At 38.0% G+C, this 20,085-nt stretch overlaps 2 protein-coding genes and 3 non-coding genes across 6 annotated transcripts; 2 read left to right on the top strand and 3 right to left on the bottom strand.

Annotated features, from left to right (window-relative positions):
• Nucleotides 1-1,342: 1,342 nt before the first annotated feature.
• Nucleotides 1,343-1,415, top strand: trnav-aac (transfer RNA valine (anticodon AAC)). The gene has a single exon. It is a non-coding gene; the product is annotated as a tRNA-Val (tRNA).
• Nucleotides 1,416-4,060: 2,645 nt separating this feature from the next.
• On the top strand, nucleotides 4,061-4,133 carry trnav-cac (transfer RNA valine (anticodon CAC)). Its single transcript has one exon. It is a non-coding gene; the product is annotated as a tRNA-Val (tRNA).
• Nucleotides 4,134-6,402: 2,269 nt separating this feature from the next.
• Nucleotides 6,403-10,545, bottom strand: LOC134330551 (heterogeneous nuclear ribonucleoprotein A/B-like). 2 transcript variants are annotated; one of them, XM_063011729.1, is made up of 9 exons: nucleotides 10,481-10,545; nucleotides 9,858-10,021; nucleotides 8,725-8,893; nucleotides 8,498-8,656; nucleotides 8,281-8,412; nucleotides 8,000-8,093; nucleotides 7,566-7,733; nucleotides 7,383-7,468; nucleotides 6,403-7,010 (listed from the first exon to the last, which is right to left on the bottom strand). In XM_063011729.1, the coding sequence occupies exons 2-8, from the start codon at nucleotides 9,998-10,000 to the stop codon at nucleotides 7,398-7,400; spliced, it is 936 nt and encodes a 311-aa protein (XP_062867799.1). In that variant the 5' UTR covers nucleotides 10,001-10,021; nucleotides 10,481-10,545; the 3' UTR covers nucleotides 6,403-7,010; nucleotides 7,383-7,397. The 2 variants fall into 2 exon arrangements, with proteins under 2 accessions (XP_062867799.1, XP_062867800.1); XM_063011730.1 differs by lacking the exon at nucleotides 7,383-7,468.
• Nucleotides 10,546-12,863: 2,318 nt separating this feature from the next.
• Nucleotides 12,864-17,883, bottom strand: LOC134330254 (small ribosomal subunit protein RACK1-like). Its single transcript, XM_063011302.1, has 8 exons — nucleotides 17,675-17,883; nucleotides 16,146-16,317; nucleotides 14,997-15,144; nucleotides 14,809-14,904; nucleotides 14,351-14,461; nucleotides 13,982-14,122; nucleotides 13,164-13,274; nucleotides 12,864-12,995 (listed from the first exon to the last, which is right to left on the bottom strand). The coding sequence occupies exons 1-8, from the start codon at nucleotides 17,781-17,783 to the stop codon at nucleotides 12,930-12,932; spliced, it is 954 nt and encodes a 317-aa protein (XP_062867372.1). The 5' UTR covers nucleotides 17,784-17,883; the 3' UTR covers nucleotides 12,864-12,929.
• A 1,462-nt stretch (nucleotides 17,884-19,345) lies between these two features.
• On the bottom strand, nucleotides 19,346-19,418 carry trnav-cac (transfer RNA valine (anticodon CAC)). Its single transcript has one exon. It is a non-coding gene; the product is annotated as a tRNA-Val (tRNA).
• Nucleotides 19,419-20,085: the final 667 nt, after the last annotated feature.

The raw sequence follows: 20,085 nt of genomic DNA, 5'->3' as shown, positions 1-20,085 counted from the left end.
TCCTGTTTACCTATTTCATTTTGGCTGATTTTAATGCATTTTCAGCATTCTGAATATCTGGGTACTGGGTATCATTTAGAATCTATCCATCACATCTGTTCTGTGTGCAACTTGTTACATAAAATAGTTTTTTTAGTTCATTTTTATCCTCTCTACCTGTCTCTGTAGTCCTGGCCTCTCCATGCCTACTCGGTTCACCAGCAGGATCAGACTGCCTTATCTGCTGCTCTGAGGCTAAAAAAAAAAGTTCATTAAGGGTTAGCTTATTTTGCTGAATAACATAACATGCTTGAAGTTTTTTTTTTTTTTTTTTTTAGCCTATATTATGATGGTGTAAAATTGATAGTGATTTAGGCTATTTGTCTCCATTTGTTAAAATAAATTAGGCTATCATGCTGACATCTTTCTGAATGTCTGAACAATTTAACATATATCATGTATATTCTCTACGTTATATTTTACATTACAAATAACTGTTAGTTTAAATAACTCTGTTAGACTATCCTCTACCTGTCCCTTCAGTAGTCATGGATCATCAGTACAGTAGCGTCGGAACAAAAACATTCCATTAATGAGTTAGGCTATTTAATATATTACACTTCAAATGATGTTTATTATTTTCAGCTTGAAACTGGATATTTGTGATTAATGCTGTGTATTGGGTTCTAAAAAGCCACCGACTGATGATTTGTGAAAATCACCACTGACTGTTGGTTTGCGCTATTCTGTTGTAAGTTTACTTTTACCGGCGCTCAAGAAAAGACGACTCGTGGGCCAAACCAACTGAAACATTTGGGAGGGGGGGATTCCCTCAGATGGTAGAACCCATCTGATCTACTGCGATGTAGGTAGGGGCTGCGCTGTCAGATGAATGAATGTAAGAAGAAGATTAGATAAGTGACAGATAAGTGTCAAAATTATTTTTTCCATCCAACCGGCCCAAACTCGAGACTGACATGAGCCGGCCCATCGGGAATCCTCCCGAATCTCCCCATTAGGCACTCCGGGCCTGAACAGGAGATGATGCAGATGTCTTCCCGTACAGTCACATCTTGTCAAATATACCCACTGCGCCACCTACTGTTCAAGGGTCGGTGTGTAAATGATGTTAACACTTGAATGGCGGAAACCATTTATTCACAAAACATACTCCACATGTGTAAGATGATTTACAGGACTCAACCTGTTCGCCAGTACCATTTAAAGCCCGGACACATTTCGTGGGGAAAAGATTAATTAGTGTTAACATAATTTTGACTCACCCAGTATTACTGTATTTGTAAACGCCACACACTGCTACCCAGCTTGCTTTTTGATGGAAGTTTACGTGTCCTGAGTACAAGTTTCCGTAGTGTAGTGGTTATCACGTTCGCCTAACACGCGAAAGGTCCCCGGTTCGAGACCGGGCGGAAACATGTTTTATTAACTAGATTAATTTGAACGTTATCGTTAAGCAGGATAAGTACGAAGTCAATGCAATGCAAACAGAGGTGCAACCCAGTTAACAGGGAACGTTCCCACAACTTTCACTAACGTTACGTGAAAGTTCTCCTAATGTTATGAGCAAACGTTCTCACAATAACTTTAATAGAATGTGTAATGTTATATGAACGAAAATTTTGTAAAGGAGTATGTGTTTGATATTCTTTAGACGCATATTAGGAAAAATTATATATACAGCTCCCTACACAATTATTGGCACCCCTGTGTTAAAAGCCTTAAAATAAATTCAATATTTATTGCAGAAGCATAATCTCACACGGAAAATTGTAGAAAAATGTAACCCTTAACTGAAGTGAATTAAAAAAATTTTTTTAATGAAATAATTATTAATTAAGAAATAATTATTTTTCATAAAATCACCTGTTCCACAATTATTGGCACCCCTAACAATTCCTAGAAAATAAATTTAATTGAAGCATTTCTGTCATTTCTACTGTAGGTCATAAAGTTGATCACAGTATCTAGGAACCTTTAATTAGTAATTCATCACTTCCTGTTTCCCTGGGGTATAAATATGACGTGACACAGAGGCCTATTTCTCTTATCCACTCTTCAACATGGGAAAGACAAGAGAACACACCATTCAAGTAAGGCAGATGTGTGTCGACCTTCATAAGTCAGGCAATGGCTACAAGAAAATAGCCACTCGCCTATACCTGCCCATATCTAGTCAGAGGACTCATCAAGAAGTTTAAAACAACTGGAACAGTGGCAAACAAGCCTGGACGAGGACGCAAGTTTATCTTGCCACCACGCACAGTGAAGAGGATGGTAAGAGAAGTAAAAAGTTCTCCAAAGCTCACTGTTAGAAAATTGCATCAAAGAGTAGCATGGTCACAAAGTCTCCATAACAACCATCAGGCGCTATCTACATGCCAACAAGCTGTTTGGGAGGCATGCATGGAAAAAGCCTTTTCTCACTTACAAGCATAACCTTAAATGTCTGGAGTTCGCTAAGCGGTACTGGGACTTCAACTGGTCAGATGAGACCAAGATAGAGCTTTTTGGCAACAAATACTCTAAGTGGGTCTGGCGTAACACAAAAGATGAGTATGCGGAAAAGCACCTCATGCCCACTGTGAAGTATGGGGGAGGATCGGTGATGCTGTTGGCCTGTTTCTCTTCCAAAGGCCCCGGGAACCTTGTTAGGGTGCATGGCATCATGAACTCTTTAAAATACCAGGTCATTTTAAATCAAAATCTGGTGGCCTCTGCCCGAAAGCTGAAGATGGGTCATCACAGGGTCTTTCAGCAAGATAATGACCCTAAACATGTGGATAAGAGCGTCTGCTAAATGCAGAAAATGTTAAATTATGGTTGCAAATGAGGTTTAGGTAACGTTCTATGAACGTTTTCATAACTTTAAAAAACGTTCTGAGAACATCAAGAAAACTGGACAAAATAACGTTGAAGGAACGTTCTAATAAAACATTCATACAACCAAAATGGAATGTTAAGGGAACGTTCGGAGGACCTTATTTAATAAAGCATTAAGCCACTCGAGACCGTGCGTTACTGCGATTTTGTCACGAGGAAGGTTGTTTTGGCACGACGCAAAGCGGAGTGCCTAAAACGTCTTTTCCCGTGATAAAATCATAGCAGTAACGCACGGTCTCGAGTGGCTTATTTGCTTTTATAAAACAGAAAATATAATAAAATACAACAATGTTCAATTTATAAATGTTTTTATTTACAAAAACACTTACAAAAAGCATTCTTCCGCGACCCCAGGTAGTTCTTAACAGTGTTGCTAGGCAACATGAGGGCGAACATAACATTCACTTTTTCTTTTCAGTGGCGTATTAATATGGAATGATGTGAGGTGCTCATAGGTGTGCTGTGCGTTTATCGGGGATTTTACAACGGCTTCGAACACGGCTCAGCCAATCAGATTTTAAGACCGGAACTATCCGTTTTATAAAATGTTCTTAGAACATTCCAAGACAATGTTCCCAGAACGTTAAATTATGGTTGCAAATGAGGTTTAGGTAACGTTCTATAAACGTCAAAATAACGTTGAGGGAACATTCCAATGCAACGTTCCCACAACCAAAATGGAACGTTTGGGGAACGTTCTCAGAACGTAATTTTGTTAGCTGGGAAATCAACAAATCAATGTAGTGCAAATATATAAAAGGCAGGTAATAAAAAAGACTATTTATGTCACTTTACTTATGGATGCTATTCTGCGCAATTATGATGTTTATGTATTTACTAATAGCATTTTGTGCAGACGCAGACAAACTACTCCACATTGTGCAGTTCAACAGCCATAAAAGGAAAGTAAGGAATTTTCCAAAGCTCTAATAAGCTAATAACACATGCTAAAGCTAGCTAACATAATCATTGTTATTATAAAAATTTAAATTTTTACAAAATAATTAGTATTATTAGATGTCTGTTAATGTAAACAACAATGCTAGTACTTTTGTTAGTTAAGTGAAGGTTGAGGAGAATCAACAAATCAGTGAGTCATATTTTCGTTGCAGTTTACAAAATGTTCAAGCAGATTATTACTACCCTGCAAAAGGTTTGTTGTAAATCTTGTCCTCCACCAGTTTCCGTAGTGTAGTGGTTATCACGTTCGCCTCACACGCGAAAGGTCCCCGGTTCGAAACCGGGCGGAAACATACTTTTCCACTCCAAGTTGTGAAATATAGCTGGACAATATACAGTCACACCCCACGTTAAACACTACATACACTACTACATTTATTACTATAACTATACTGTTGGACCTTTTAAACTCTACCCTAGTGTTTCAATGCAGATAAACCTAAATAAATTAACTGAGAATTAGCTTTTTTGAAAGGTTTTAGATTTTATTCATTTTTGTTGATCGAGAACGAGAAGTAAGAAAATCTAATATCAGGCAAATATCTAATATAAAACTTTACCACTTTGGTTGTTAGAGCTCCCACTGCCTTAGGCGGATTCTCCTTTCATAATCATTCATGATACTCTCACCTGTCTCCAATTTATCTGCTGCAAGGTTTTATTACAGCGTAACTTTCCACTCTTAACATTGCCATGTCCAAACCTCTGCTGTTGCAGGCATCAAATTCCAAATTTGTTAATGTTTACAACACAGTCAATAGATGTATTTATCTGAATACATGCAGTATTAACGCTGTAAGTGTTGGCAGCAGTAAAAGCTTGAACAGCAGGTCTGTCTTGTTTTTCTTTAAATAAATATAATGGTGGATTCGGCATGAAATTGTAACTGTAGTATGTTTTCAAAGCCTATTAAATTTTTAAATATGATTATTATTCGTTATTTTTTACCAGTGAGATAAACGGGAAAGTCAAACAAATGTTAAAGATTAAACTTTACTGTAGTTTAATAAATGCAAGTAAATTTATTTTTAAAAACTACCTCCTTACAATAATATCTATTGTGTTAATATAACCGATTTTTTAACATAGTGTTATAGGGTACTACTTTTCCCATCGCCTCGAGGTTTCCGTAGTGTAGTGGTTATCACGTTCGCCTACGCGAAAGGTCCCCGGTTCGAAACCGGGCGGAAACATGCTTTATTCGTTAACTTAATACTGAGTTGATAATGCACAGAGTTGAAAGGCACAAGTGCAAATATATGAATGTATGCTCGTATAAATATACTGGACATTACAAAGGACATGGTAAAAAGCAGACAGTAATTATTCAATACTATTTACAAACACTCAATGGCGTGTGGTGATTATGGAACATATTGTAAAAAATCATTGTTGTTGATCTGTTAAATCTTGTTTATCTAGGTCTTATCTATTTTTTAATCGACTGGACATGTCATCAGAATGTTCAGAAAATTGAGCCTTGGATGGATCCTCCAACAGGAAAGCAACCAGCAGGACACCCTACAGAAAACCTATGGTATGAGCTTGGAATCTGAAGGATATGGAGGATTAGTCTCACATCCTTTACCATTTTTTCCTCTTTAAGCATGATAGAAGACTCTAAGCTGTTATCTTAGCAAAAAGGTATTACGCAGAGTATAAAGGGGTGCCAATAATCGTGGCACACATGTTTGAGATTTGGTTTAAAACTTTATCATGTTCTTGAAAGCTAATTAAGTCAATCATGAGCAGTTACTGAACACCTGTAATTTCTAAAATACTAAATTCATATTTTATCTGATTAACTTTTGACTACTAATAATTCAAAAGTTTATCTTCACACAACATAGTGTGATTTAAGATAGTTTTACATTACCAGAAAAGACAGAGCTGGGCAATGACAATACACTGCCTAAATATTTCGATACCACAATAAAGAGCTCTGATGTAAACATAAGTGCTACTTCTAATTAACTGTACAAAAAGGTGCTACATAAAAACTACAAAAGGACACAAGACAGCATTCAAGATTCTTATGCACGAATAGCCTCACAGGGCTAGATTTACAGTACTGAAGCTCTTTTGTGAGTCTAAAGAATCACCGAAGGTTCTTTAGAGAAAAGACATAAAAAAAATAAATAAATAAAAAAGTCAGTCTGTATTAAGACAGGGCTTTAAGTAATATAAGGACAATGTGTTTCAAGTTAAACAGTCTGTACTGAATGATATTTTATAACTGTTTGGTTAAGTCAGGATTAACTTTCACAAGTCACATTATTAAAAACACATGTATAAATACTACAAAGATTGGAGCATTATAAAATGAGCACTGTAACACCCCAAACCCACTCACCAATTCACACACGTTTATTAGGTGTTGAGATTACAGCTCAGATTTTAGCAGGTTTTAATAAAAGCTGTGGCATTAGCAACATAAGCTAAACTAGCAAATCTGTTAATCTTTAAATACTTTTTTTGAAGTACTCTAGTGAGGTCAGTCAGCAAACAAAACATTTAACACTACCATTACCCATTAATCTAGAAGAAATAAGTACACAGAAATATTAAACAAAATGTTTATTTCTATCAATTACACTAAAGGAATGAGATTTAATCAAGGCATCAAAAGCCTTTAAACTCCTTTTGCAGGCAAAGTTTAATATTTACTGGTTACCATTAGAACAGCTATGAAATTAAAGTGAAAACAAATAATTGGCAAATGCCAAAAATGCAACTCAAATGCTGACATTAGACAATGTTACAAAAACCAAAAAACCTTCATTACCCCTCCCCTCTGTGCAGTTTTGCAGGCATGCAACGTTCAGCAACAGTAAATCTTGAAACACCAGAAAAAAATCACAAAGGTTTTATTTCAAAAAGCTTCGATAGCTCATGATATTTTTAAATGCTGTAAATTCAGTTGACATGTAAAATACAACCATACAATATAATAGATTGAAAAAAGGTACCAAAAAGTACAGTAAAAATTACACTTCCATCACTGGAAATGTGGACAAAATAAAATAAAAATTGTGGAAGAGACAGTTTCCCCATTCATCCATTGTCCTGTACAAATGGAGCATGTGTCCCATCATACCAAAAAGTAGAGTTCCATCTTGAATGACCTTTCTGCTGCTGTTACGGGTTCTTGGATTGAAAATACTTAGGGCCTGAAGAGGGAAGAAAAATACGCAGAAACGATTAAAAAGGTAGGAAAACAGGTAAGCACTAGACAAGTGGTAAATAGCTGAAAAATCCCAAAAGAAAGGCAGCAAGCAGTTTGCAAAGCAGAATACTCTGTGTAAAGATATTTTAATACGCAGTCGCTGCAACATGCAAAGTGAGTGGGCCCACCAACTCAACCCGTATTGATCAAGTAATGTAGTTCAGTTGCATCTTAATACTTAGCCAAAGTCCAAAAGCTTTCTATGACAAATGGTGAATTTCATCCAATGAAAGAAAGCATTGTGGGGATTTAAATGTAACCCAATAGGAGGCAACATCTACAGTTAACAGCAATAAAGTCATGCCAAAATGCATACCTGCACTACATGTGATCAGTATGGCTTGTAGCTACTCTGGTGGCCTCCACGTCTTGGAGTTTTCCCATAGCTCGCATTGCCCTGGTCTGAAAGACGAGGAAAGAGAGGCTCTGAGCACATTTGTGCAAAGACAAATGAACCATGGTGATCAGGCAAGCAGAAGCAGGCAGTCTGTGCACTTACTGTAGTCATATCCACCACTATAACCACCGTAGTAGCCAGAAGAATAGTCGTAGTTTCCGTAACCTCCATAGCTGCCATAGGCTTGCTGGCCACCATAGCCATAACCCTGACTGCCATAGCCCTGGTTCCAGTAGTTGTTATATCCCTGGTTCCAACTTGGTTGTTGGCCTATGGATGGAGAAAAGCAACTAATTATCTACAACCAAAGTTCAGTTACAAGTCAAGTTGCAAACATCTACACACCAGAACTCACAGAATCCAGTGACCATCTTGATATTATGCCATAACTTTAATGTCAAGCATAATACAAAGAACAACAAATGTACACTACATTCTGCAATTTGCCAGTGTTGTAGCCTAGTCAAATTTAGCACCATCTTAACTTTAGATACTTAAATACACAAAAGTAAAAGGTTATAATTTTGAAACTTTACCACCACGTCCCCTGCCACGACCGCCAAAGCCACCACGGGCACCATACTGCTGCTGCTGGTAGACCTCTTTAGGCTGGGCAACTTTAATTTCACACTGAAAATAAAAAAAGTTATTAACTTCATGAGCACTATTTATCAAAAGAAATTCAAAGCTGCATTTACATCTAGACCCTCAAATAGCCACATGTCCAAATGACATGATGCAGGTGTTAAAAGTAAAATATACATGTAAAGCTGCATACAGTTAAGCTTAACTGAAACACCTTGTGGGAAGCAATTACCTTGCTTCCATTAACAGTGTGGTATTTCTTCTCTAGGATCTTTTTGACAGGCACCTCCTCCTTATAAGTAATGAACACAAAGCCCCTCCTTTTGCTTGTTTTTGGATCTGTGGGAAGCTCAACAGTTTCAATCTGGTGAGGGTAAAAGAAAACAATTATGAATAGATGAATAATTACCTGGCAGAACACTATTAAAATGTAAAAGGTAGTTTCTTACCTCTCCAAAAGCCCCAAAGTACTCCTTAACCTTTTCTTCTGTTGTTTCAGGGTTAAGGCCTCCAACAAATATTTTCTTAACAGGATCCTTCTTCATTGCCATTGCTTTCTTGGGATCAATCTGTCGCCCATCTAGCCTATGTTCCTTTTGCACCATTACCTATAACATAACACGGTTACAAATCTGCAAAGAAAACAGCTCTGTTGTTATAGGCATCACTCAATTACCTTATCCACACTTGATGCTTCTTTGAAAAGGATGAAACCAAAGCCACGTGACCTTCCTGTGTTGGAGTCTATTTTGATAGTACAGTCCATCACCTCGCCAAACTTTGAGAAATAGTCTTTAAGATCTTTTTTGCTTGTATCCCAGCTAAGACCACCAACAAACATTTTGCTGCAGAGAAGGGGACAAAGGAAAAAAAATATGCACATTAACACCAACAAAGCCCAAACATGTAACCCTATTTACTAACAGAAAAATGTATTTATTTGAGATTTTTATGACATGTTAAACACGTGTCATTTAATGGCAGGAACTGAGTATTATATATCTGTCATTTGGTCCATTTTATATTTTCATTTTTATGGTTGCGAGATATGTTAATACTGTTTTTGTGTTGTCTTGTGTAAGGATTTCTTTTATGGTTTCAGGCATGTGCCTAACAGAAAAATAAATAAAAATGAAAAAAAAAAAAAAAAAAAAGATTGGTGACTGGCTAGTTATAGCAAGTGAACCATAAAACTACCACTACATTTATTTTTCCCCTCCAAGTATAAAATCCTTCAAACAGCTAACTGTCAGGTCAATCAGATTTGAGCTTTAGTCACTGTAGATAAGTCTAAAGCATGTGCACAAACATCTTACCTAACATCTGACTGTAGTAAGTAATGTTAACGTTTACGTACAACCATCTTTAGAGTTTACGTAAAATACCACGGGAGATATATAATGCAGTCAGCAACTGGTCCTGGCTGACAAAGGCTACAATAGCACAACCATTCTTGCAACTGTGGTAAACATAAAAGCATCAGTAGGAGCACAAACAAACCCAGGTACAGTTGCAATAATGGTTGCGCTACTGTATTCCATGTCAGCATGGACCAGTCTGGTCTCTGGTGCAGCAAGCAGGAAATTTGGCTTTTGCATCCCGCTCAAGAAATCTCAGCTAACGAACTCACAGCACCGTTACTGCTAGTTACAATACATGTCGGATCCATTAGCGGCGCTGAAAGGCACGCCGGCATGACCCATCCCCCATTCAGAAGGACACATGGCGCCAACAAAGAGCGGGTTCACAAAGCCCCGCAGACACCCAGCTCCTACTGTAACGTATACCCACATCTGTAGGTGCACTCACCCGGCGTCCTCCTCGGACTTGCTGGCTTCGATCTGTCCTCCTTCTGCTCCGTTCTGGGTCTCTCCCGAGTCGATTTGGGCCTCAGCTCCGTTCATCTCCTCTCCGTTCTCGGAGGTCTCCATGAACTGCTGTTCATCGGCCATGCTTACAGATTTTGTAGCACCCTTCATACAGAAAATAAAAACAACATAGTGATTAATTGGAAATTGTGGTATAGGCGCGTGAAATGGGTGTGACTTACACTGACAACAGGCTGCTGCTCGTTACTAGCGATGATAACATATCGAGTTATTGTAACGGCTCTAGTTAGAACGTAAACATTGCATTATGCTACAAACGGCAGTCAAGCTATTTTATGAATCTAGTTTGAGAGACAGGTTTGACTTAATTGTGCATAAATTAATAAACACGTCACACTAGCTACGCTCGATGCTTAGCAGTATTAGCTTAGCTTAGCGTAGACGGTCGCGGCCTACATACGCGCTTTTCATACTGATCAAAACACGAACATAACCTTAATTAAAGTTTCAAATACGCTCCCAATTTGACAGTAGAATCCTCAACTCGACAAAATATGTATCTAGCTTTGTTATTGAATAAGAAAACGTGCTTAAAATATATACCGGCTTATTGGCGAAGCTCCACAACCGCGGTTCAAGATGGATACTCGCTCACACCGCCGACTCGTGGCAGCATTTAAAGCTGCGGATGAATCCCCGCTTAACAAAACTGGTTCCGATTGGACAGCCAGGTCGATATGTGCATTGATAACATTAATTGATTGGTCCTTTATTCTTATCATACGCGATTTGTTTTTGTCCCAGTTTAAACCAACGGTTTCTATTAGTACACATTGTTCAGTCATAATAACAATCGAGTTTATATGGATTTTGCCTGTCAAAGTTTGAATTACGTTTTATTAAATCATCGTAGTACATTCAAACAATGTATCCAATTTACTTACCACCTCATAATAATCAGGGTCGCGGTAGGTCCGATGCACCCTGGAAACACGGAGGAATACATCCCGGGTGAAGCAGTCTGCAACATGCTTCGTAACTCACATCTTCAGACTATTAAAATCAAATAATCCACCTACTGCATCATAAAACATTTCTTTCTTTTCTATATCAGAGTGTTTCCCTTCAGGATGACAGTGCCTCAACTGGTTTGAGTTTAAAGTGATGTTAGTGATAAGCTTGGCACTCATACTAAGAAGATCCTTTTTGGACTGTTTCAGACACCTGCAGAGTTGATGCTAAGGCACATTAAAGTTGTTCAAATTTCAAGCATTTAGCAGATACAAAGTGATTTACAGAAAAAAACTGAATACCATGCAAACAATCGAGGGTTAAGGGCCTTGCTCAGGGGCCCAAGAGTGACAGACTGGTAATATCGGGAATTAAAGAGGCAACCCTTCTGATAACTGGTCCAGTACCTTAACTGATGAACTACCAATACAGTTCATACTTTGTTTTGTCAACCTTCAGGAGGTGCAAAATTAGTAATTGTAGCTAACCTTTTACTAATCAGTTCCACAACCCTTTCCAAAACAGTGTAAAAGTGAGTAACACTACTTTGTTGCAGTTTAATATTTGACATTATAACAGTAGTGTTATGTATGTGGAGCAGAATGGCAGCAACTGTTATAGTTGTTAATTTAATAGTATTTAATAATATTAATAAAAATTTAATAATATTTAATTTAAGGTATTTGCAATAACTTTATCACATCAGTTGCTTGCATTGTATTTGGTAACAATTGCAAGTCTCTTGTAATAAAAGTGTTGTGTCATAAATGTAAAAAAAATCTCTTAAAACTATCAATTCTAAGTACTATTAAAACTACTTTTCACTGGTCAAGATTTCCTTGTTTTATTAGAATTAAAATGTTATGTAAACACTAAAACAGAAATGTTGAAATAATGCCATGAAATTACTAAGTTTACAAAAAACATCTAAAAAAACACGGCAAGGCTGGCTTGTTTACATTTCTCCTGCCAGTCATGTTATAGTCACACCCCAGCAGCCTTTACTTCAACCCAGTCCTTACTGCTTAGCTTGAATGTCTGCTCCAATCATTCAAATAAATAAATAAAAAATCAAGTTAACAGGGTACAGAGGGTGGTGAGGATCATGTGTATTTTAATTCTTGTTAGAAAGACAATTCACAATTTAATTTGCCCATTATTCCTCTGACAATACTGTTTGAACGTACCCTGTTATCATTCACTGTAGGTATACAGTTAGAGATTAGAGATCTTTTCTTTTTCACGCACACTATGTGTTGAACTTAAATTGGGATTTTAAATCAGTGGACAATTTCTGATCACAAAAAACAGCTGGCTTTAAATTTTTAATTGGACCACTATTCTCCTCCCAGCACTGACACAGATGTTTAAAAACCCCAACATTACTGCTGCACCTGATACACTTTTACCAGTACAACATATTGCAGTGCTGAAAATTGTCCACCACCAAAATATTAAACTGTAAGGCTTATTTAATTTTAAAACGGGGGAACAGAATAATGACAAAATGTGCTGTACAACATCAGGGCTACAGTAAGTAGATGTATAACCACAAAGTTAATTTTAAAGTAGCAGTTTGTATTATAAAAAATAAGAAGCATGAGACTTCATAGTAAGATTTTAAAGAGCGGTTTGAATTGTAAATAAGCATGTTAAAAATGAGCCATGGCTAAGCTGCTTGCTTACAATCTGAGCAGCAAATATCTCAGTTACAAATTCTATTAGAAACTATTTAGCTTGTAAAAAAATACATATATAAATGTGTCAAATACATTTCTCACACACATCAGCCACACAAAGCCCCCCATGATACATCCCATTAAAATCAATCATTTTACTCAAGTCACTATATACATTATAACAAAGTAATAAATAAAAAAATTCCATAAAATTCAAAAAATTACAAGAGTTAGCATCAACAGTTATCATTACGCAGCAAGACAACAGAAAAATAAAACACTACAGATACCAAATGTTCCGATTTTTATTTATTTATTTATTTTAATCCAAGTTCATTCTTAGCATTTTGTTCTTGGAATTTCTATCGGGTTCCAATGGTAACCTGCCACACTCTGATCAGGTTGTCAGTGTAGCCAGCAAACAGAGTCTAAGAAAGAAAAAAATGTAAAACATTATACTTAATAAATGGTGCTTAAAAGCACAACCTGGAACGAAATTTACAATTAACATTTAACTATCCACTGAAATGACTAAGTCTCTTCCTCTCTCACACACACACACACACGTATCCAAAGCAGCGAGACTGCTCACTTACCTGTCCATCAGCAGACCAGGCCAGAGAAGTGCACTGCGGTGGCTCGGCTTTGCTGTTGGTGCTGATCACCTCCTGCCTCAGCTCATCAACAATAATCTTGCCCTCCAGATCCTACAAATAAAAATCAACCAGCATCACAACACAGGTTACAGAGGGATAGAGATTTGTCAGAGCATCTAAATGAAACAGCAACACACTGAACTCCCTTCATGTAAAAAAAAATACAAATACAATGCAATTGCAAAGGACATTTCTTCTTAGTAACAACACAAACACATATGCCCTAGTTTCGACCAGTGTGTGAACACTGGAGTGTAACAAAGCAATAAAATAAAACCTCCACTATCCTACACATCACATCAGTAATCTATCATGGTATTTAAAATAAAAAATACATAATAGCCAAAAAGATGATTCCCTACATGAATGTGAAGTCTCACAGATGCATACATGTGTACACACTTACGGCACTTAGCAGTCGCTTTCACACAAAATGTCAAACAAGCAAACCACACACAGTCCAAGCAATTGATGGTTAATAGGCCTTGATCAAGGACCCAACAGAGGCAACCACTTGCAAAACAATCCTTGATCTGCTTAAGGAGAGCCATCACCACATGCCGCATCTGACATGTGTCCAAAGCGATTGCATATTGCAGTGGCAGCAAAAAGAGACCCCATCCAACCTGCCCTTCAGACACTGCCAGTTACCTCTCTTTCTCAACAGTTTTACAAAATATGTAAGCTTGATGGAAACATGCTGAATTTAACATGCTGTGTTTGCACAAAGTAAAGCAGTAGCAGAGTAAAAGCAATACCCAGATCTTGATGGAGGGGCCAGTGGCTGCGCAGAGCCAGTATCTGTTGGGGCTGAAGCACAGGGCATTAATGGTGTCACCACCATCCAAAGTGTACAGGTGCTTCCCTTCATTCAGATCCCACAGCATGGCTTGTCCATCCTGCAAAAAAAAAAAAAAGATGGACACAAGGTCAAGACAGCTTCTGTATCTATAACTACTTCACAAGGTCACATAGGAAAAGCTCAAATAACTTTCACATACCACACTTTTAAAAAAAATGTAACGGTAAAAAACATGGATCCCACCCCTAACAGTAGACAGGACATAGCGGTAACAAAAGTCTAACATGGGGATAGCTTAATTACATTGCTTAATTAAAAGCAATACCTTTCCACCAGAGGCACACAGAGACCCATCAGGAGAGACAGTAACCGTGTTCAGGAAGCCAGTGTGCCCAATATGGTTGGTCTTCAGCTTGCAGTTGGCCAGGTTCCACACCTGAGGAGAAATCAAATGCAGATAAAAAATTAACTGAGCCTGCCATAAAAATGTGTCTCTTTCCAAACATAATTACAGCAACACAAAAACCTTTTACTCTTTTGTGAGTAATTAAAAAAAAACAATAGCACCAAGGTTTACCAACACCTAAAGCAGGGCAAATGATCTTGTAGGTCATTTTCTAACAGCAAAAATCTGTTAGTCTTAAAGTTATTAACCCAAAGCTATTTTCCTCTTGGCAAATATTCCACAGTTTTCTAATGTTTTTAGAACAATCAGTAGACTTTTTCTTTGACATGTCCGATTCTCATTGCTGGCAGAACTGTTTAACAGAAACTCAAGCTTACCTTGACCATCTTGTCCCAGCCGCAGGAAACAATGATGGGATTGCTGCTGTTGGGTGAGAAACGCACACAGGACACCCACTCACTGTGGCCCTCATCCTAAAAACACAGATGGACATACACAGTGTCAGATGCAAGCTAAACAAACTAGTTAAATCTTGAAAAATGTTCTAGACTTTTGCAGGTCTGACCTGAATGGTGTACTTGCACACACCCAGTGTGTTCCACAGCTTGACGGTCTTGTCACGGGAGCCTGAGACAATCTGGCGGTTGTCAGCAGAGAAAGCAACGCTTAGCACATCTTTGGTGTGGCCAACAAAACGGCGGGTTGTGGTCCCACTATAAGACAGATAAGGAAACAGGTATGTTAAAAATGTCTCTTTAAACCAACATTTTATTTGGCTCAATACCTTTCATTTATTTATTTATTAGGATTTTAACATCATGTTTTACACACCTCGGTTACATTCATGACAGAATAGGTAGTTACGGTTTCACATGATTTATCAGTTCACAAGTTTAAAGTCAAACACAGTCATGGACAATTCAACATGACTTTGGACTGTGGGAGGAAAGCGGAGCTCTCGGAGAAATCCCACGGAGGCATGGGGAGAACATGCAAACCCCACACAGAAATGACCCGGATCACCCCACCTGGGGATCGAACCCAGGACCTTCTTGCTGTGAGGCGACAGTGCTACATAGTGAGCCCAATACATTTTATTTAAGAGTGCCATCACATCCAAACACTGTATGACCTGAGGCTGCTGCAAACATAACAGCAAAGGTCTGCTAAAGGCTGACTAAGTAAATGCAATCATTTACACCAATAATTTAAGTTAGGTGAAGGTACCAAGGGGATAACATTTGATTTATCATAACCAAATTCAACAATAGGTTTTCAACTATATGGGCAACAACACACTACTTGACAGTGAACTTTTCTTTCTTGCTATCACAAGGCCTGCAGAGAGCCACATCACATAAAGAGTCATGCTATACTCTCCACAAATGCATTTCTGAAGCAATAAAAAAAAGAAACCTCATGGACCATTCCTCCCTCAGGCCAACTGTCGGACACCAGCCAATTGTAATGAAATTCTCTATAGTAACAAGAATCTCCATTGTAACTCTTCACAACCATATACCCAACAGGAATAAACTTATATTCACTCAGGTATCCATTCCAATCAGCATTAATTCTCAATCCTGGTCCTATCCTGCTCATATAGTTTTTCTTTCTCTAGCACAAGTTCAAGTGTGTTGAGTTGAATCAGGTGCGATTGGATCAAAACAGTAAATGTGCAAGGCGATGGTTCCTTATATTAAACATGACTTACGTGGTGAGATCCCAGAGGCGCAGAGTGCCATCCCATGACCCAGAGAGAGCAAACTGCCCATCAGAGGAGACGACCACATCACTGATGAAGTGAGAGTGTCCACGAAGGGCACGCTGGGGGACGCCATAGTTAGTCTCATCACGGGTTAGCTTCCACATAATGATAGACTTATCTGCAAAAAAGTAGCAAAAAGCAGGTTTTACTCTTCAGAACTTTTATTAACATGGTAAACATCCCTGTGTATGTGGTAGCTTTTTAAATAAAATAAATATTAATGTTGAGAAAAGTTTGAATTGACTTGTTATAGATGTGTTATAGCATTGAATAGATTAAAGATGATGTTTTAAAAAATGAATTAATTACAAAGGTTATATTTTATTTCCATCATCTAACAACTGATATTTAAAAGGCTGAACGGGCATTGCAGAAATCTTACGCAAAGAATTACTTTATTTAATGTTTATATAACAATATCTGACTGGTTAATGGCATTTCTGCTTTTGCCATGGTACAAAATTGGGTCTAATGTTGTCTCATTTTTACTTGTACTAGTAGTGGTTCTGACAACTGAGACAACTTTGGACAGTGGTAGCCTAGTGGGTAGAGCTTTGGGTTATCAACTGAAAGGTTCAGAGTTCAAACCCCAGCGCTGCCATGCTGCCACTGTTGTGCCCTGGAGCAAGGCCCTTAACCCTCTCTGCTGCAGGGTGTGTATGTATATATGGTAAATTAAGGCATTTATTATTTTATCTACAGATGTCAATGAATGTAAGGCTTCAGGGCCAATTCAGAACAAAACTGCTAGATTTGTCCAACTTCTCCAAATCATCCTCTGCAGTGTCTTAGTATATACTATGAATGTGTATAATGCATAATGTTAAATAATAGATTATTCACACACACATCAAGATGAAACACATTAAAACAGTGCAGTTTAATGCCAGTTAATGATCAGAATTAGTCAAGGTCTTGAACCATTTCAGAATAACTCCAATGTTTGAGAGCAGTTAAGGTACTGAACTAGTATTCAAAAGGTTGCCAGTTCAAGCCCCATCATCCCCAAGTTGCAACTGGTGGCCCATAAGCAAGGCAATCAACTGTCATTTCTAAATGCAAGTCTGCTAAATGCCATAAAAGTAAATACTGTAATACTATTCCTCTGTATTGATCAGCCCTCCAGCAGAGCATGTTTCAATTGCTAAAACTCCAGATGTCAGTCAAAGCAGTGATGTGTCCAAGAGCAACGTCAGCTTTCTTCTGATAGTTCATGCTTAACATGTCAGGATTCTAAAGCTAATTTACACCAGGACTCTGTACAGCTAACTCAGTATGGAAGCTCAGACTTTCAGAACTCTCTATTTACATTAAAGCAACATGTTTTTCAAGTCATTTTGGTCCACTGATGACAGCGAGAGCATTTTAATCTCAGTGTGAGTATGTGTTTTATTTTGAAACAGAATAAACAGCAGCAGAAGCAGCTACACACTGTACACAGTATGAAGTAATGGCGGGACAAACCGCTCTCTCACCTCGGGACGCGGACAGAATCATGTCGGGAAACTGAGGCGTTGTGGCGATTTGCGTCACCCAGCCGCTGTGACCCTTCAGGGTTCCTCTCAAAGTCATCTGCTCGGTCATTTTTACAAGCTAGTACCGCGCCTTTCGGGGACGATGGCTTTGGATTGAGTCGGAGGGCTAAAACACCCAAACTGCTCAATTTTTTCGGCACAGGAAAAGGACCGTCAAAAACCCGGATGCGAATCTTAGCAGGCGAGGGCCTTCCTTTGCATTCTGGGAGTTGTAGTTTAAAGCGAAGCAGCTGAATTAAGCAAGAATTAAATACTCGTTCTTGAGGTAAAGTGATGATACGTGTTTGATGAATTACTCACGTAAATTATAAAGTAACCCGCAACGAACCTGATTAAGTAAAAATATTAAAGCATCTCATCTGTATTTAGGTATCAAAATAGTCTTGTATTGTAGAAGAAAAATAGGAACAGAGTTTTGACATTGCTGAAAAATATGATTAATAAGATAATTTTAAACAAATAGTGATTAAAAAAGTAGGAAGGAGAGCAACTAAATAATAGTCTGCCTATAAGGATGAATATCATTCACTCCAGTGTTTTCCTTCAAATCAAATTCCAATAATAAGAGCACTGAAATGACACACGACACAATCAAAAAATCATTCCATGTACATCCAGGTTTTGGCTAAAAAATCAACAACAAAAAAACCTTTGTATTATGTTTATGTTGTTTGGTAAGAGGTTCGGTTAATATTCAAAATCTCCCTAAGGAAATGCATTATAATTTTAATCTACGTATAATGAATGTAGAGAAAACAGTAAACTGTTTTTAGAAAAAATAGGCGTCCAAAAGCAACGTTAGATTTTAGGTGATCAAAGAGCTGGTTCATCCATCCCTAGATGTGGGCAACCGTAAAAGATTCAGGACAATTAAGACTCGAACAAACAGACTGAGGAACAGCTTTCTCCCCAGAGCTGTAGTCTCTATTACACCCAGGCCCACACCCAGGCCCACACCCAGGCCCACACCCAGGCTCACACCCAGGCCCACACCCAGGCTCACACCCAGGCTCACACCCATAGCTACTGAAACAGCAAACCAAACTGTCTTGAACCCTGCCCTCCCCAAGCTGCTATTTAAAGCACTGATTACACTTTAACTACGGTACTAAATATACTATTGTGCAATAATATTAATAATAATAATTACTACCTGTCACAATGTAAATACTATTTTCTCATATTTATTGTAACTTTAGCTCATTTTGTGCTGCACCGAGTTTTCTTTTGTACCCTTTTAATTTTTTAATATTTTAATATTTTTATCCTATGTTTATTTTACTACTGCTGCTGCTCTCACTGAGAGCTACCAAACAAAGTCTCGTTGTATAACTACAATGACAATAAAATCCATCCATCCATCTATCTATGTCAATACAGAACTCAGGTTGTGAACCTGACAAGCGGTTGTTTTATGAATATTCAGTAACCGAGACATGACAAAAGACAGACAGTTAAAGACATGAAGTCTGAGGGTGACAAGAAAATGAACAAATACTTGTCAAAGCTTAAAAACATTTTTGCCAAAAATGTTTTGTTTCCTTCGGTGAACTAGCAATGTTCAAAATTACAGTTTTTCAAAAGCAGGGACAAAACATGAAAAATTAACGATGTTTCCGCCCGGTTTCGAACCGGGGACCTTTCGCGTGTGAGGCGAACGTGATAACCACTACACTACGGAAACTTGAAAACACGGGCCTTCTCTGTGATTGTTAGCCACTATATTGCGGAAGCCTGGCAACACATACACTTCTGTGTGACTGTTAGTTTAATGTATGAGGATTGCAAACGTGATAAACACTATATTAAGAAACCTGGCAACACATACACTTCTGTGTGACTGTTAGTTTAATGTATGAGGATTGCAAACGTGATAAACACTATATTAAGAAACCTGGCAACACATACACTTCTGTGTGATTGTTAGCTTAATCTAACAGGATTGTAAACGTGATAACCATTATATTACTGAAACCTGACAACATATACTTCTGTGTGATTGTTAGTTTAATCCCAAATTGCAAAAACTCATTTCCGGGAGGTACGCCCGGACCACGCCCACCACCGGCCACGCCCCTCCCCCATAAAAAAAACCTCTCGCACACATCAAAGGATATGGGTGATAACAGAACTTTTAGCTAAGTGTTCGTGTCACAAATGTGTACTACATAGTGCACTAAGTTGTATATCAGATAACGGATTTAAGTTCCCTACTTAGTGCACTAGATAGTATTTTAGATATGAATTCATGTTCCCTACTTAGTGCACTAGACAGCAGATTAAACAATTGATTTATGTTCCCTACTCAGTGCGCTAGATTGTATATCAGATACCGGATTTAATACGCGATC

This window comes from Trichomycterus rosablanca, chromosome 16 (genome assembly GCF_030014385.1).
Source record: "Trichomycterus rosablanca isolate fTriRos1 chromosome 16, fTriRos1.hap1, whole genome shotgun sequence".
NCBI lineage: Eukaryota > Metazoa > Chordata > Actinopteri > Siluriformes > Trichomycteridae > Trichomycterus > Trichomycterus rosablanca.
Note: the sequence above shows the minus strand (reverse complement) of the source record. Positions and strands in the feature narration are given on the sequence as shown.

Bases quoted from the DNA above. Each gene is read 5' to 3' on its own strand.
- LOC134330551 (XM_063011729.1), bottom strand. From the start codon at position 10,000: ATGGCCGATGAACAGCAGTTCATGGAGACCTCCGAGAACGGAGAGGAG. The intron at 8,657-8,724 runs GTAATTGAGTGA...GTTATGTTATAG, and splicing joins AAGCATCAAGTGTGGATAAG to GTAATGGTGCAAAAGGAACA. The intron at 8,413-8,497 runs GTAAGAAACTAC...TACCCTCACCAG, and splicing joins ACTTTGGGGCTTTTGGAGAG to ATTGAAACTGTTGAGCTTCC.
- LOC134330254 (XM_063011302.1), bottom strand. From the start codon at position 17,783: ATGACCGAGCAGATGACTTTGAGAGGAACCCTGAAGGGTCACAGCGGC. The intron at 15,145-16,145 runs GTAAGTCATGTT...TCTGTCTTATAG, and splicing joins CGCCTCTGGGATCTCACCAC to TGGGACCACAACCCGCCGTT. The intron at 12,996-13,163 runs GTAAGTGAGCAG...TTTCTTTCTTAG, and splicing joins CCTGGTCTGCTGATGGACAG to ACTCTGTTTGCTGGCTACAC.